At 41.4% G+C, this 16,928-nt stretch overlaps 2 protein-coding genes across 5 annotated transcripts in view; one reads left to right on the top strand and one right to left on the bottom strand.

The window, feature by feature from the left end:
- MYH15 (myosin heavy chain 15) overlaps nucleotides 1–1,550 on the top strand; it is a 49,312-nt gene extending 47,762 nt beyond the window's left edge. For both annotated transcript variants that reach the window (XM_075767510.1, XM_075767520.1), the window contains exon 43: nucleotides 1,420–1,550. In XM_075767510.1, the coding sequence (XP_075623625.1) occupies nucleotides 1,420–1,437 (18 nt within the window). In that variant the 3' untranslated portion in view covers nucleotides 1,438–1,550. The remainder of the gene's footprint in view (nucleotides 1–1,419) is intronic.
- HHLA2 (HHLA2 member of B7 family) overlaps nucleotides 1–16,928 on the bottom strand; it is a 46,887-nt gene that overhangs the window by 23,664 nt on the left and 6,295 nt on the right. The window contains exons 1-7 of one of the 3 annotated variants that reach the window (XM_075767594.1): nucleotides 15,976–16,136; nucleotides 10,763–10,859; nucleotides 9,285–9,605; nucleotides 8,561–8,821; nucleotides 6,450–6,740; nucleotides 3,740–3,843; nucleotides 696–2,686 (exon numbers count right to left, since the gene is read on the bottom strand). In XM_075767594.1, the coding sequence (XP_075623709.1) occupies nucleotides 2,621–2,686; nucleotides 3,740–3,843; nucleotides 6,450–6,740; nucleotides 8,561–8,821; nucleotides 9,285–9,605; nucleotides 10,763–10,826 (1,107 nt within the window). In that variant the 5' untranslated portion in view covers nucleotides 10,827–10,859; nucleotides 15,976–16,136 and the 3' untranslated portion in view covers nucleotides 696–2,620. Of the gene's footprint in view, nucleotides 1–695; nucleotides 2,687–3,739; nucleotides 3,844–6,449; nucleotides 6,741–8,560; nucleotides 8,822–9,284; nucleotides 9,606–10,762; nucleotides 10,860–15,975; nucleotides 16,137–16,928 lie in introns of those variants that run through there. The other 2 variants (XR_012837866.1, XM_075767583.1) reach the window with 2 other exon arrangements.

Genomic DNA, 16,928 nt, shown 5'->3' with positions numbered 1-16,928 from the left:
TGTGGCATTTTGCACTTGAGCAGAATGGTAGTAGAGTAATATTGATGAAACTAAAAGGTGCCCAAGAACTTGGTGCGGAACTGAAAGAAACCTTTGCTTATCTAAGCTTGCCTCGTGGCAACCAGGGTGAGTAAGAGTGGCGTCGTTACTTGTAGGAGTGATAGAAAGAGGAACTCGGTCATTGCTTTTATCTGTTTCATTTGGAAGTGTAACACAAACTCCCATGTTTAATGTCACATAAATTTTATGGGGGATGACAGCTCCTCAGTCAAGAAAGAGAAGAGAAACTTTTCTGTGTAATTTTGGTATTTTTATCACACTTGATCCCAACACCTTCCTGCTCTTTTCTGTATCCGCCGTTCTGTGGGAGGAAACACTCCAATTTCTGCTTTTGTATTGGACCAATAAAGTCACCTTTAACTGATATAAATTACTTTAGCTCCACCACTGAGAGCAGAGCTACGTTAAAACTAAATTAAGATCTGGCCTCACATATTTATTCATGATGAAAGCAGTATTGCATCTGAAGCTCATAAGTTCTGAAGCTTTTAAGAGTAAAAAATTTCTACATATTTTTCTTTAAATTATTTCTTTAAATTATTTCTTTAAATTATTTCTTTAAATTATTTCAGACCTAGGAAAAAAACCCACTTTGTACAATTTCACAAAGCCATGGAATCACACAGACACTGAAATAGGTAAACCATAAGAGTAATTTATTTTTTTAAATAGTCTTAGGAGTGCTGTTTATTCCCTGTATCTTACTAGTGCTCTCTTTCTGTCTCAAATCTGCAAAGTTATAGAAAAGTGGATGCTTGTTTTCATTAGTCAGATTGATTTGGTGTTGGCAAACGAGCAGCTCTGGCTTGTAGCAGAGTGTTGCACTGTCAGAAGACAAGCTCAATGGTACACACAGAGGTGTCATATCCACCGAAAGGGGCTTGTGGCAGTATTGGCAGTAGCTGCCAGCAAACATGTTCAAGCAGTGAGTGCTGTCCCAAAAGTCATGACACATCTCCTTTGGGGAGAGAAAAGCACTGGAGAGACTACTTTAATAATGTGGCATTAGAAATACCTTGTCTACCACTACTAGTACCCATGTTCCTGGAAACTCTAGGAAGCGTGCGTGATTCAGAACGAACACCACCATCTATTGAAACAGGGTTGCATAGATGTCATCTGCTATCAAAGGGATATATAGCCTAGCATGAGGAAAAGAAACCTGTATTGTTAGCTGAAGTAAGACACAAAGGTTGGCTAGATTGGTTCTAGTCTATTTCAGATACAAACTGGTAATACCAGGGAGCAGAAGCATTAGTGAAGATAAGCTTTTATCATTTACTTGTGAACTTGCTCTAAAACCCCCTCAACACTTCCAATTTTAACAGTTGTGTACTATCTATCTCAATTGTATTTCAGGTTCATGAAGAGGAATAAGTACACTCCAAGCTGACAGATATGAGAAGATGCTTGATATAATCGGGCACAACTGAAAGCAGATGTAGAAAAGAAAAGCACTTACAGAAATAAACATCAAGTGAAAATCCAAAGAGACTGTAGTGTAGTGTATTCCATTCAATTCTTTGTATTTCTATTTTGCCAAGCCCCAGGGATCAATAAAAGATTACATCTTGCCAACAGCCGACTTCATTATGTTGGAACAAATCCTAATTGGCAGATCTCTGACAAAATCAAAACCAAGGGCAAATCCAGTCACGCCTCACAGCCTCATGACTTTCATGTGCAGACTGTTAAAGCAGCACAGATTAAACCTGTGCAGGAGGACAGCCCTTAAAGCAGAGATAACCCAGCTCCCATTTGTCCTGCTAGTCGGGGTCTGGATGAGTTTTGTAGGAAAGCACAAACTAATCTCTTTTCATATGAACAGTCAGTTTAGAAGCTTCCACTGCTACCAGCCAAAGGACTTTTGTCTGCCAGCTGCAGGACAGACATAGGAGATGCTGTGGAAGGATTTGTCCTGTCAGGACTGCCTGTGGCTCAGAAACAGAGTGTTCTCTTGGATCTTTTCCACTTTTAAACAGAAGTTTTCTTTGCTTGAAATTAAATGAAGTGCAAAACAGTAAGCCTTCTCCTTTCCTCATACTGAAAAAAAAATCCATCAAAACTAAATCTTCTTCTGTAGAAACTTTTTCATTGTCCGTTTAGGATGTTCAAGTTCCAATTTTTCATGCCGACTCCTCGCATACAGGTGTCAACTGACATATTTTTTTCTGTCAGTTCAGTTGTTTGTTACTGTTGCTTGGATAATCACATCTCATTGGCATCCATCTGTGCAGAGAGGGATTTTCTTCTCTGTCCTGGTTTTGGCTAGGGTAGAGTTAACTTTCACAATGAGCTGATATGGGACACAGCAAGGACACGTGATCCAAACTAGCCAAAGGGGTATTCCATACCATATGATGTCATGCTCAGCGCAAAAGAGGGCTAGTCGGGGAGGGGCGGCGCAGTTTGTCTTGTGTTATCAATCCTTGTGTCTATTCCAAGTACTGTCGTCGTTACTTCCCTCTCCCTTTTACCTTTGTCTTCCCATTCTCCTACCCATTCCTCTGGGGGGAGGGGGAAAACTCCTCCTCTGGGGGAGTGAGTGGCCTCTTGGTGCTCAGCTGCTGTCTGGAGTTAAACCATGACATTCTGGTATGTCAGGATGCTCATCATTTCTCTTCTTCTGCATTGCCATTAGAACAAAAATGTGTAAAAATTAAACCTCTAGTGGGAACAGAACAAGACACACTCACTATGAAGATAAACCAGCATTTTCCATTTTAACATCAGCTGAGTAGAATAAGCATCCACATGCAGAAACATTCCTGTTTCTTCCATCTAGTCCTCCATCGAAGTAACCGGAGCTGAGTTAACCTGTAAACTGTTCCACTTCCTCTGATTATGGTATGTTAAAGGTCTCAACAGGTCCCAAGATAAATGAATCTTGCTTAAAAAGTTAAACAGCTGCATCTCAAAAGTATGTTATCATCTCTAAAGCATGTTAGCATTAAAATTGACTAATAAGCAGCATGCAAGTGAATCTCTTAAGTGAGAGAAAAATGAAAAAAGATAGAGACTCAGTCATTTTACAGTTGCCTTTCTGGTGTGTTCTTGTTGAACCTCATGGCAACCATTGCAAAATGTCTCCTGAACCTTACCAAATTTAGGCTGTGGCAAAATCTTAAGGCCCAGGGAGTTCAAAGGTATATCTCTCCATGGATAGGGCTGTACTGTCAGACACAAAGATGTACCCTAAGGACTAAGAGCTAAAGTTCCTTTTTTAAGGATACTCACCACAAATGCAAAAGAAGGAGACAGAATACTCTAAGACAGAGCCGGTATATTACAAATGCACAAGAACGAAATGCATCCACTTAAAGATGCCATACTCTACTAAAAAGGAGAGCTGTATAGAGAAATGAGATCAGGGACCGTACAATTATAAAAGTCTCCTAAACAAAGCAATTAGTATAACTTCACACTGAAGTTTTGGTGAGCTTGGACACTGGTTATATTTGAAATAGTAATCTGGGACCTAGATGTACTAAAGAGGGCCTTCTGGAGATAGAAAATAACAAGAATGAGGACAATTTATGGTGAAACTTCTCCTACATTTTCAATCTTTTTTTATGGTCTAACCCATGAAAATCAAAATTATGTTTTGGGCAAACATTCAAGGTCTGGCTTTAAGCTTAACAGTACCTTTAAAAATAAATCCCCTAAAGATTGTACATACCTTGATACAGACAGAGATGACCGCTACTGCTACTGCTAGTGCTGCTATCGCCAACAGTACAATGATCACTTTTAGCACAATCTTCGAGGTGTTGCCTGAATTTTCTTTAAAAATACAAATTCCAAAGAGTTTAACAGAAGTGCTTTATATTGCAAATTAACGTTCACTATTGTTCAATACATATATATCAGAGCTATGATTTTTCGCTTATAAGCTAAAAGCTGTGATTTAGGGAGAATGTCTCAGTTTCCTTTTAATATTACTAATACAACAATGTTCAAGTTATTTGACCCATACTATAAGACTTCAAAGTCATACTTTAAGGAATTAAGTGTGAATAGCTGAAAGCAGATTATTTTACTTAACTGTGCTGATATAAAATTCCATGAGTTCTCATGTAATATGATTTGATGACTTCTTAATACAAACGCCATTTAAAAATGCTCAACTGCCCAGTATGGTAAACACCGCCTCCAGGTACAGTGCTTGGTGCCATTAACGGTACTGCTGATTTCCAGTAGAACAACTCAGTAAGCGTTATCCAGCCTGGACCATAGATTTCACTATTTCTGTTGCTAAATCTTTGCAACTTTCTCTAAACTTCACGATGCAACCATGCAGTCCAGGTGGGCACAAGAAGCAGCAGATGCTGAGGTGGGTGGTAACAACGGATTCCACAGGAGATAATAGCCCATCTAACAGAAATCTCTGCACAGCAGCAAGCATCTTATTACTCCAGCCAATTTCAATGTGACAACACTCAGACCAGGAGGACTCATTCCTTTAAGTATGGTTCTTCTACTTCAGGCTTCCTTTCCACTGCCGCACCTCATCCAAAGAATCTGAAAAATTCTACACTCCTCTGGACACTCTCTGTGGATGTTTGGCAAATAGTTCAAAAAAGAGAACTGCCAAAACAGAACATTTAATCTAGTCATCGCCTTTAGCTTGGCTCTGTCTCTACATGCAGACTTACGTTTACATCTTGCCAGTTGGTCTGACAGAGCAGCTTTAAGCTGCGGCCTTTCTTTACACAGGATAAGGCCTCTGAAATGACTGCAAATTCATCTCACTTTTCCCCTTAAAAGTCTCCTTTTCAGTTGCCCATGGAAATCTTTCTGATGGTTGAGCAGCTGCTTTGCTATGACCACTATCCAACATACTGATCTAGCTCATTTCCTTATGCCCTACTGTATCTACCTGCTTATCTGCTTTCAGTCTGTGCTGCCGCAAGGATGCTAATCTCTCTGGTAAGTATCTTCTCTGTATTTCTGTTCCACCTGTAGGAAAATTCTGTGAGCAGCACAGTAATTTAGCCACTGAAGAGGGGATTTGTGTCACCTATGGCTATTGTAAGATCCATCTACAGAAAGCAGCTAGAGAAAGGCATTTGTAGAGGATGATCCAGATCGTATCTGCACTGGACAGGTGCACGTGTCTGTCTCCAGTAAATGTACAGGGAGACTGATGGACTTGTGCACATAGGTTAGGAGCACCACTTAAGTGTGTAACTCCTTGAAGGCGTTCAATGATCTCAATGCAGAGGAACAACATTGGGTTTATATGATAAGGAAGATCATGCTGGAATTTGAGCTGCAAGGAAGTTTGTTTGACTGACTTAACTGTTTAATCTAACTCCCCTCCTTCAGGTTGCATATAGCCACTGCCGTTTAAAACACACCCAACATCAAGTTTTCAGACTGAAACTAAGTTATCATGGAGGAGGGGGAAGAAAGGAAGAAAAAATATATAATTACTTGTTCTAGCCCCTTTTCTACTAAGTTGCCTCTATTTTTCATGTCCTATTGGCTTGTTTCAAGTTGTTTTCTTTCTTTAAAAAAAACAAAACAAAAACCACCAACTGAGGTGCCCTATATTAATTTTCAGCCTTTTAGGTGACTGCATTTAATTGCATAAAAGGCCTATGTGCTACTGTTTGAATGGGTTTTTTTTTTCTCCTCCCTTTGGACTGAGATTTAAGGAAGCTGCAGCCCAAACAGCATACTGTTTTTGAACAAATCTATAATTTGTTTGCACTATAATTTTAGAAAGCTGGACTAAATTTTTTTTAACCTTTGGTAAGAGTTTTCAATAGATAGAAAAGTTAATCAGTAAGTCTCCTTGAAACTGGAGACAATGAAATAACTGTAACTAAGACGTCACAGCTGGAAATTTACTACAGTTCATAAAAACACAGGCATTCATACAAACATATATATCCCCAGGTCTAAAAATGGCCTGCTGTGTAGAATTAAAGCTTTGAAAATAACAACTGTGTGTACTCCTCAGCAAGGTTTCTTCTGCAGGCAAATTTATACTACATCTTTGGGCTTCCCTTCATCTGCCTGCTCCCTTAAAAGACCGTATTTGCTATCAGCAGAGCATTTAGGACATGATTATGAGAATTTCCCTGTGCCCTCAGCTCCAAGGGCAGCCACTGATTTTGAGACCTTTGCCACACGAGCTGCTGATTGAAAAAAAGAAGCTTCAAGTCTTTAAATAAATACATCTTAGGTAATGTGGTGGGGGTTTTTTGGTTTTGGGTTTTTTTTTCCCTGGGACAACAGTAATAAAATATCTCTTTTACTCACCTGTACTAATTACACAAGATGATTTTTCTTAACATTTTACAGATTTCTGATTGACCCCTTTGCCTCTGCATTCCCCTCACTGGTCCCCATCCTCCAAAATGGAAAGAGTGGCAACTTACCAACTTGCAAAGTTCTCACAGTAAGTTTTGTGTTGTGAGGTGTTGAAATATTACACAGATATTCTCCGCTGTCATTTGGAGTAATATCAACCAATATCAGTGAAAAGTCACTTTGGTTAATCTCGACTCGAGGCTGGTAAGAGTGAGATGTACCATTGAAGGAGGCCAGGACTGAGATCACTGCATTTCTAGTTAACGTCCAAACAACACTGAAGCCTTCGGTGTTTGCAGTGTTACTGCTGTATTCACAAGGAATTACAATGCTACTTCCTCCCACAGTAGACAGTTCGTCTGAAACAGACAATTGAAGAACCCTCTACCATTTGCTTTAGAAAATACTATGAAGGTTATTTAGACAATTTCTGAATTTTAAGTCCAATACTCTCATGAACAAATGTAAAAACATATTTCACTATTTTGATATCATCTTCAAACATCGCAGTGTGCTTCCAGAAGCATGTGAAGATTTTAAAATCAAACCTATCTTTCTTACACTTCAAAAATTCTAATTGGTATTAGCTATACTTATGAAAATTATTTTGTTTTCATTTGCCTATTTCTCCTCTAATTGGGGGGGCTCATTAATAAAAGTGATTCAGCCTAGTCTAAGTTACTGTGTAAAATAGCATGAAATGCCACATGTTGGGAGCAGGGAAAAAATGTAACAGATACCTGCACATTTAATGCAAAAGGGTAAAGCTGTTACAACATAATTTAATTAAAAGAATAAAAAGATTGTAATTGTTTAGAAATACGTTTCAACTATGGTGGGCTTAAGTACTTTACCTGTGTGGAACACTTACAATTAATTAATAGCTTTAAAAAAAAAAAAAAAAAGGAAGGGGAAGGAAAGAGCAGGTAAGTGGAACTAATAACCAATGTATAAAATACTAATATAAGACAAATTAATATCATAGCACAAGTATCAGTTTGACAGTAAGGATTTATTGCAAAGGAAGAAAAAACAGAGGAGGTTGTTGTGGTTGGCAGTTGCTGGAGAGGAAACTAATACGTTATTTTGACATGGTATAACCATGCTTCGTTTCCATGTGTGGATCTAAATGAACAGATGTTTGGGTTGAAAAACCACAACAAAACCATACCCCACATTGCTGTTATACAAGGAAAAGGAAAAGCAGTGTATTTTCAAAATGTTCCAGTGAGAGGATAGAAGGACACAGGGAAATTCAAACGAAAATGTAATAACATGTACCTTTTTCTCTTGTGGATCAGAACGGCAGGTTAACAAAATAGACACTTCAGTGGACTTGTTACCTACTATGATACCATACTTGAAACCTTTCATAGTTGTAAGCTACTGTATGTAAATTAAAAACTGCACTCTTGTTCTGAAGCATATGCAGGGGATTAGGAACTGAGAGTGTCTGGGTATACTTTGGGGGAAACCAGGGCAATGGAAGTAGCCGTGCACATCTCACAAAGGAATTGCTCTCGCATTGCTATTGATCCAATTAAGAAAATACTTCCTAAGAAACAGGAGAGGTTGAAAAGTACCAGTTACTTGAACTGAATTTCCAGTAAAAGCTTGGGATTGCAGGAGGATAAAAGAGAGTTGAAATTTCATAGCCCTGTTTTCCCTTAACTAACAAAATGAGCTGCTCTTTGCTGTAATGTAAACAGTGCTTGCTGCTCTCCACTCCCGTGAAGAGAAGTACAAAAAAAGAATCAAATGGTACTGATAAAACTCTGCCAAAAGATGGGGAATGGACTGAGTAAGGAACATATGCATCTACAGCAGCAGGCAAACTTTCCCCTCTCTCATATAACCCACAGCGTCACTAAGGTTTCCATGTATTTTGTCCGAGTTCATGCTTTTCTTGATAGAGTGTAAAGTTTGATTATTGCACACCTCTTGAAACGTGAAACTGATACAGAAAAAATGTTTAGAGTAAAGCAAACATACAGAAGTGTGATTAGCCCTACTTCTAGGACATGCTGTCTTGTAACAGATGAGTTTCAAAGAGAAAGACACAACTTTTTTTACCATCCCTACCAGTGTTGCCCCACTGTAGAAAAACTATTCAATTTGGCTCTGAAACCAGCTGTTACATTCAGTAACACTGCAGGAAGAGACTTCCATTCGCTCCTACCTTGCATCTTCCATTCACCAGTCCACTCTTCATGAGGGAGATGAATATGACAGTAGTAAGGATCAGCTGTGTTCATAATGTTCTGGTCGCTTCTAACAGAATACAGAACTCCATCCCTGGTGTCCTCCCGACCTGTTTCTTGGGTGGATGTATTGCCTTGTGCCCAAGATATACGTGGTGCTGGGTAAGTGAGAAAGGCATAGCACTTCAGAGTCCTTTCTGTGTCTGTCTTTTGGTATTCCAGTGCATAGTAAGAGCAAACTGTAGATTTAAAAAGAAAAAAAAAATCCTATTAGTTTCAAAATCCTTTTTAACTTGAAGTGATTGGTCTTTTGAAATAACATTAGGGAGAATAAACATAACTGGGAACAAAATTTAATGTGTTTGATTTCAGAAGAAAGCATATCATTACTTACTGCCAATGCCAGAATCTGTACTGTTCTGAGAAGCCACATAATGCTTTAAAATTCAAGTACACTACCTAGTTAACCTTTAGAAATCACGGTGCAGTAGGTTATGAGAACAAATGCTGCACTGTAATTTTTCAACTCATGTTACAGTGTCTCACCAGAAAAAATGAATTGCCTGGTAATACCATCAGGCCCCAAAGGCACTCTGTTGGGTTGGAAGATTTTGATTCCATGTGAGAAATAAGACGAGAAAATCTGTTGGTGTAAACGCATTTCCACTGGTGTGATCCAAGCACTTTTGAAGTTTTACTGACCTCTTACGCGCAGGGTGACTTCAACTTCTGTTTTAGTTTGCTGCGTTCCTACATAACAATTATAAGAGCCCTCATCAGTCACAGTCAAGTTACTAAGTTTCAAGGAGGCATTTCCATGAGAAATGTTCTGGTAGAAAAGGTGTGTTCTATGTCTGTAATTTGGGTCTTGTCTTTCCAGCTGATCCATCTGGTAGTAGTAGCTGTGCACATTTTTGTCCCCTTTCTTCCAGTAAATTACTTCATCATCCCCAGGTGGGAAAGTACAAGGGAGGATGCAATCCTTGGAAAACAGCCCCGTTACTGTTTCCTGTTCTGTAAAACCTAAAGCGTGTAAGTACAAGTGAATAAGTTAAATCTAGTCTACATGCATATTTCTGCCCCTCCTTATCCCTGACAAAAAAATCCGCCCTGGCAGGCAGCACATTCCTACAGAGCATGCCAACAGCCCTTTCATGGCTTTTCTGTAGCATGAGTCTCTGGGACAGCAAGGGTCTTCACTTTGTTTAATTAATATTATAATGCAGAGCTCTTGTCTTTGACCTCATAATCATTTTAAGTAGATATCCTGAGTAAGCACCTACATATTCAAATCAGCACACCGCCACCTTAGCACCTGAGCTTCAAATGCATTTCCAAAAGCACCACCTTCAACCTCAAAACCTTTTGAGCTGCAGTTTGTTACTCACTAAAACGTTCATAGTGCCATGTTGCAATGACCTGGGTTACCAACAACCTCACATAGCACCACACAGTTGTACTATCACAGAAAAAAAGGGGCATGATGGTGCAACCAACAGGAAGGACAGAACTTGAAACAGCTTCAACACCACAGAGGGTGTCAGGGAGCTCTGCCCCAGTCCCTGGAGGTAATTAAGATGTGGACTCCTCGAAATTAATGTACACAGGTGCATCTGATTGCTGTTAACATTTAATTTAGGCCTTGCTGGCATAAAATAACAATTTTAAATGAATCTTTTTTAAACTGACTGCATAAACTTAGCATCATCATACGGACCTTCTTGGCCAAAGTCAGACAATCTGTTAGGCTGGTAGTGAGTGTCCAGCTGCAGCTGTCTTCTCAGAAACTTTGATGCCCTCTCCAGCTCATCTGGCAGGGCAATCCAGATGATTTTTCCTCAGCATTCTCAATGGGGCAAATTCAACCAATGTACTTCAAACCATTTTCAGTACGAACTGACAACTACTGCCCTCTGAACACAATACACTCACCAGCCAAGCCGTGGGGCAGAAACATGGGCAGGTAACAGCTTGGGTACTCAACATTTTTGATGGCCATGGCCATCCATGCAGCCATCTTCCAAACAGTCGTCCATTTGCTTCGTAAGTGTTTTACATTACCCCATATCGATTATTTACCATTAATAAACAGTGCTTGAATTCATTCCCACTATTAAAGAAAAAATGCATAATAATGGTCATCTTTATTGTTTTTCATAAACAATAGAGCTAAAACCTACCCCAAAGTGTAGCACCTATGTGAAAGAAATAGATGAGAGGAGATGGTATTTTCTGTCCCTTCATGTCGTCTTGGGTTCATAGCAGACTCACATCAAACTGACAACATAAAAGGAGGGGAGAAAACCTGGTTAAATGCAGGTAAAAGACGTACCCTAATTATATAATTTCCCTTGTACAGCTTATTAAGAACTGTGGGCCTTTGTAACATGCTTTTTGTTTGCAACAGTCTTGGCCTAGATTTTTGGCCTAAAGGTCATTATGTAATACTATACATTTCGTAATGGCTGAGGCCCTCTCATTACCATGTAATCCTTCGCAGACTGATACTTTATGTTTAATAAACAGAAAGTCTTTACCCTCAGTGTTCTTATAGGGCTAGGGAACAGGACACTGAGGAAAAAAAGGTCAAGTACCTTTTCCAAAAGGGTGTAAGATGTCCCTTGTCAAGTCACATTTTTCTACTCCCTAAAATATATTTCTGATTACTGCAACGTCTGACTGAGGTAGGCAATTTGCCTGCATTTGCAAATACTGCAGATGATACAAAGAACATTTTCACACTTTACTCTTCCCCAGATCAAAAGAGCATCTGAACTTCCAAAAACATGTGTATGGAAGTCTCAGGTAGGAATGCAAAGGAGGAGGAGGTTCTCCCATCATATATTCTGGTCAGTTAAATGACAATGAACTAGAAGCTCTCATGCACAACAGAAAAGAATAATTCTATTGTAGCTCATAGACCACACTCTTCCTCCATGTTGTGGTGTAGGCCCAGCCGGCAGCAAGGTACCACGCGGCCGCTCGCTCACCCCTCCCCCAGCACAATGGGAAGGAGAAGTATAACAAAAAACTTGGGTCGAGATAAGGACAGGGAGAGATCACTCACTAATTATCATCACGAGCAAAACAGACTGAACTTAGAAAAGAGATTCATCGATTACTAAACAAAACAGAATAGAGCAATGAGAAAAATAATCTCAAGTCTTAAAACACCTCCCCCCACCCCTCCCATCTTCCCAGGCTCAACTTCACTCCCGGCTTCAACCTCCGCCCCCCTCAGCAGCATGGGGCAGGGGGAATGCAGTCAGTGCAGCGCACGTTGTTCCTGCCGCTTCTTTGTCCTCAGGGGGAGGACTCCTCTCAACGGTCCCCTGCTCCAAAATGGAGTCTCTCCCACGGGCTACAGTCCTTCATGAGCTGCTCTGGCGTGGTGTCTTCCATGGGGTGCAGACCTTCAGGAGAAAACTGCTCCAGCGTGGGTCCCCCACGGGGTCACAAGTCCTGCCAGCAAACCTGCCCTGGCGTGGGCTCCTCTCTTCACGGGTCTACCGGTCCGGCCAGGGACTTGCTTCAGCCTGGGCTTCCCACAGGCCACAGCCTCGTTCGGGTGCCTCCACCTGCTCCGGCATGGGGTCCTCCACAGGCTGCAGGTGGAATCCCTACACCCCCTCATCCTTCCTCCATGGGCTGCAGGGGGACAGCCTGCTTCACCATGGTCTTCACCACGGGCTGCAAGGGAATCTCTGCTCCAGTGCCTGGAGCACCTCCTCCCCTCCTCCTGCACTGACCTTGGTGTTACATCTTCATACTTCTCTCTCTGGCTGCAAAATCTTCCCCCCACTGTGGTTTTTTTTTTTTCCCCTTCTTATCACAGAGGCGCTGATTGGCTTGGCCGGGGTGGACCCATCTTGGAGCTGGCTGGCATTGGCTCTGTCAGACACTGTGGAAGCTTCTAGAAGCTCCTCACAGGAGCCCCCCCCCCCCCCCATAGCCCCCACCCGCTACCAAAACCTTGTCACGCAAACCCAACACACTCCATCAGGCATACTATTCTAAAATACAGCATACCACAGTGGAAAAATTACCTCATGAATCAAATAACTTGAAAAGAGTCTAAAGAGCTTCCCCTAGTTCCTTTTCCCATCCCCAAAGGATGGCCATAAGTACTATTCCTGACTTACACAGGACACAGGTTTAGCCAGGTTTTCTAGCCAGCTCTTTTAATACTAATGAATAATTTTGATGGGTGTGTGTCATTGTATTTGAATCTCATGTCCCAAGGATTTTTGCACATTATTTCTTTTGTAAAGCTACTGTGATTATTTTATGTATTCTCACTTTCCTATTGGGGGGGGGGGGGGAAAGAGGGGCATCAAAATATTCAACGCGAGACAGAGATCATGCAAGAGTAAAACTAACACTTATCATATATATTTTTGTTCCATGTTAGCAGCAATTGCCAGTATCTGCCGCCTTTTCCTTGGCAAATGGCGTACATCATATTTTAATTTATTGGACTTTTTACTCATTTGTCCATCACTTCCAATTTGATTAATACAGTATATTGTGCCTGATGTTTCAATTTCAGAAACTGCAATCAGTGCTAAATCTCCCTTAGTGAGTGATCTGCCACATTTAACAGACAGCCTGTGCAGTTTGGCAATGATGCTCTGAGAGTAACATGGTTCCAACAGCACCTCTGCAATGCCTTTGGGGGCTGCATCAAGGAGTGAAGCCTGGACAGCACAGGCTGCTTCACATCTTCTAGCTGTACTCCACAAAGCCATACTGAAATACATGGACAGTGGGATCGAGTGCACCCTCAAGTTGGCTGATGACACCAAGCTGTGTGGTGCAGCTGGACATGCTGGAGGGAAGGGATGCCATCCAGAGGGACCTTGACAGGCTTGAGAGGTGGGGCTGTGTGAACTACATGAAGTGCAGCAAGGCCAAGTGTTCAACAGGTGACCTGGTTACCCAGGATATGGAGAAGGCTGAGGTACGCAACGACTTCTTTGCCTCAGTCTTCACCACCAAGTGCTTGAGCCACACTGCCCAGGTCACAGAAGGCAAAGGCAGGGACTGGGAGAATGAAGAACCACCCCTGTAGGAGAATACCAGGTTAGAGACCATTTAAGGAACCTGACAGAAATCAGAAGTCATAGAATCATAGAATCATAGAATGGTTTGGGTTGGAAGGGACCTCAAAGATCATCTGGTTCCAAGCCCCCTGCCATGGGCAGGGACACCCTCCACTAGACCACGTTGCCCAAAGCCCCATCCAACCTGGCCTTGAACACTTCCAGGGATGGGGCATCCACAACCTCTCTGGGCAACCTGTGCCAGTACCTCACCACTCTAACAGTAAAGAATTTCTTCCTAACATCTAATCAAAATCCACCCTCCTTCAGCTTGAGACCCTTACCCCTTGTCCTGTCACTACACTCCCTCATAAACAGTCCCTCACCATCTTTCCTGTAGGTGTTCTACGTACTAAAAGGCCACAATAAGGTGTCCCTGGAGCCTTCTCTTCTCCAGGCTGAACAACCCCGACTCTCTCAGCCTGTCCTCACAGGAGAGGTGCTCCAGCCCTCCGATCAGCTTCGTGGCCCTCCTCTGGATTCGCTCAAACAGCTCCATGTCTCTCTTGTACTGGGGCCCACTGGGAACTTCACCGGACTGCTATGACTTCTCAAATATGATGGAGAGTGGCTTGGCCACTTCATCCGCCAGTTCCCTCAGGACATGCGGATGCATCTCATCAGGTCCCACCAACTGGAAAAGGGGAAACATAACCCCCATTTTTAAGAAGCGGAAAAAAGGAAGACCCAGGGAACTACAGGCTGGTCAGTCTCACCTCCGTGCCTGGCAAGATCATGGGGCAGATCCTCCTGGAAACTATGCTCAGGCACATGGGGTAAGGGTCTCAAGCTGAAGGAGCGTCGATTTAGATTAGATATTAGGAAGAAATTCTTCACTATGAAAATGGTGAGGCACTGGAACAGGTTTCCCAGAGAGGTTGTGGATGCCCCATCCCTGGAAGTGTTTTAAGACCAGGCTGGATGAGGCTTTGGGTAATGTGGTCTAGTGGAGGGTGTCCTTGCCCATGGCAGGGGGCTTGGAACCAGATGATCTTTGAGGTCCCTTCCAACCCAAACCATTCTATGATTCTATTCTATGATCTGAAAATGTTTGTGTTCAGCACAAGTCTTAGCTTTGGATCTTCCCATTGTGGTGTATTGAGAAAAATGTTTGCTGGTCTGTAAAAAAATCTGAGGAGTGCAGGATCTGGCCAGTCTTCAGCAGGTCTAGGGTCTTACAGACATAAAGTATATGTATGTTGATAGTTAGAGTCACACTGCAAAGTACTGAATAAACTTGCTTTTCCTGTTTGTTACAGACCTAAATGGCACCACTAAGACATCATGCCCTACGGCTTTGTAGTAAAATATCAATATGAAATTATTTATACAGACAGCCTACAACTAGATTACTGTAGTCATGTCAGTTACCGATGCTCTAGTTTTCAGGAGACTTATTTCATACAGAACCACCACAGGCTCAGTTGGGCAGCAGGTCAGCCAGGGTTTTTGAGAGCAAGGCAAGGCACTAAAATGCGTCTTCCAAGACATACAGTGAAGTCAAGCACTGAACAGCTCAGATGGTGGTAGGGGCAACACTGCACTTGCTTTGGCCACTCTAGGAAACGAACATCAAACAGCACTTGCTTTCTTTTTCTTCCATTAGTTAGTGACCAAACCACATGTCCTACATCAACTTTGAACTTTGCATTCAATCTAAACCCTTATCAGGGCACTCCCCTAGCATACAGGCATTGGGATTAGTCTCTGCTCAGTGAACTTTACTCTGTGAGTACGCTTTACACTTTGAGAGCAGCCATGTGTATTGTAATGTTCTCCTAACCCTGTCAAACATGTTATGTATTCCTTAGTAAAAAGAATTCTGATTAATTCATTTTCAAGGTAACTTAACAACAGCATGTTGTAATCACAAACACACTTACAAGGACTGGAAATGCCCGAGGATTTCAAATTTTACCAACAAGCAAACAAGAAAACTAAATGTGTAAAGTTCAACATACTGCTAAAATCCTATACTAGCTACAATGATACTAACTTTTCAGAATTTCCCCACTGAATCTTCATGAGGATTATTCTGTAGTAGAAAAGAGAATTAATTCTCTGCCTCCCGTCACTGAAACCCCGACAACTTAAATGCTAACTCCATACATGAGTTTTGAGAAATATGCCCAAAAGAAGAAGGATCCCACATTCTAAACATCCAAAATTGTCTCAGGAAGTAGACCAAACCCACTGTATCTTACCTCAATATGCACATATCATATATTCCCCCCCATCCCATACAATTATAACATCATAGAGCTGTTACAAGAATGTCAGGGGTTTTTTACCTTTTCTGATTTCACAAGTCGCCAAAAAGATCAGAATTTTGTTTTTCAGGTGTTTCTTGCAGTCAGGAATTATATATTTGTATAAACAACTAAAACAAATATGCAGCGTTCCGAACTTCGTCTCTTCCCTGCTTCTTTGGAAGCCACACCTACACATTCCAGAGCTCAGCTAACCAGTAAATGCCTTCTTGTCCTACGAATGAAAGCAGTTGTTTCTGTAATGTGAACCGCGTCTACACATGTGAAGAAGCATTTTCCACAGCTTTTGCATTCACTTCTCCCTCTTCAGGCCTAAAAAGCTTTTTCTCTTAACCATTTCTTTTGCCTGGCTTTGTTGAACAAATTTTTTAATGATAACGAAAGCAAGCTGTAACTGAGTAACAAAAGCAATCAGTTATTTTCAGAAATTTCTACAGCAGTGGTGATCCTGCTCTGGGATTGTGCTAGGCCATTACAAGAGCACAAGCACTGAAGTTACAGTGGAGACCAGCAATTCTCTTCCAAAGGCAGGGCACAGGAACCTGACACACGGAGAGAGGTAAATTCTGTACAGGCACAGGACAAAAGAACCTAAACCACAAATTATCACGACACTCTTCTCAGAAAGCTGCTAATCCGAAACAAGAACAGTAGATGCCTTAGGCTGTCTGCAGGGTTAGGTAATCTATTTTCTCTTTAATAAAATTTCATTAGTGCTTCATTTTCCCTGAACAATTCAAGCCTCGTGTGTGCTATCCAGTAGGAGAAACTGATAGAATTGATACCTGTGAATATTGAAATATTAAGATCAATTCAAGCAATTAGAGCCATTGCTCAATAGATGTAACCAAACAAAAGGGAAACCATTGTAACTTAGAAAATAATTAGTTGTAAGATAAGCAGCTCTGGAACAATCTCATTTTAAACAGCCCGGCCTCGGAAGAACGGATGCGCAGTTACAAGGTGATCACAAA

This window comes from Balearica regulorum, chromosome 1 (genome assembly GCF_011004875.1).
Source record: "Balearica regulorum gibbericeps isolate bBalReg1 chromosome 1, bBalReg1.pri, whole genome shotgun sequence".
Classification (NCBI taxonomy): Eukaryota; Metazoa; Chordata; class Aves; order Gruiformes; family Gruidae; genus Balearica; species Balearica regulorum.
This window is presented reverse-complemented; position numbering and strand designations above follow the sequence as displayed.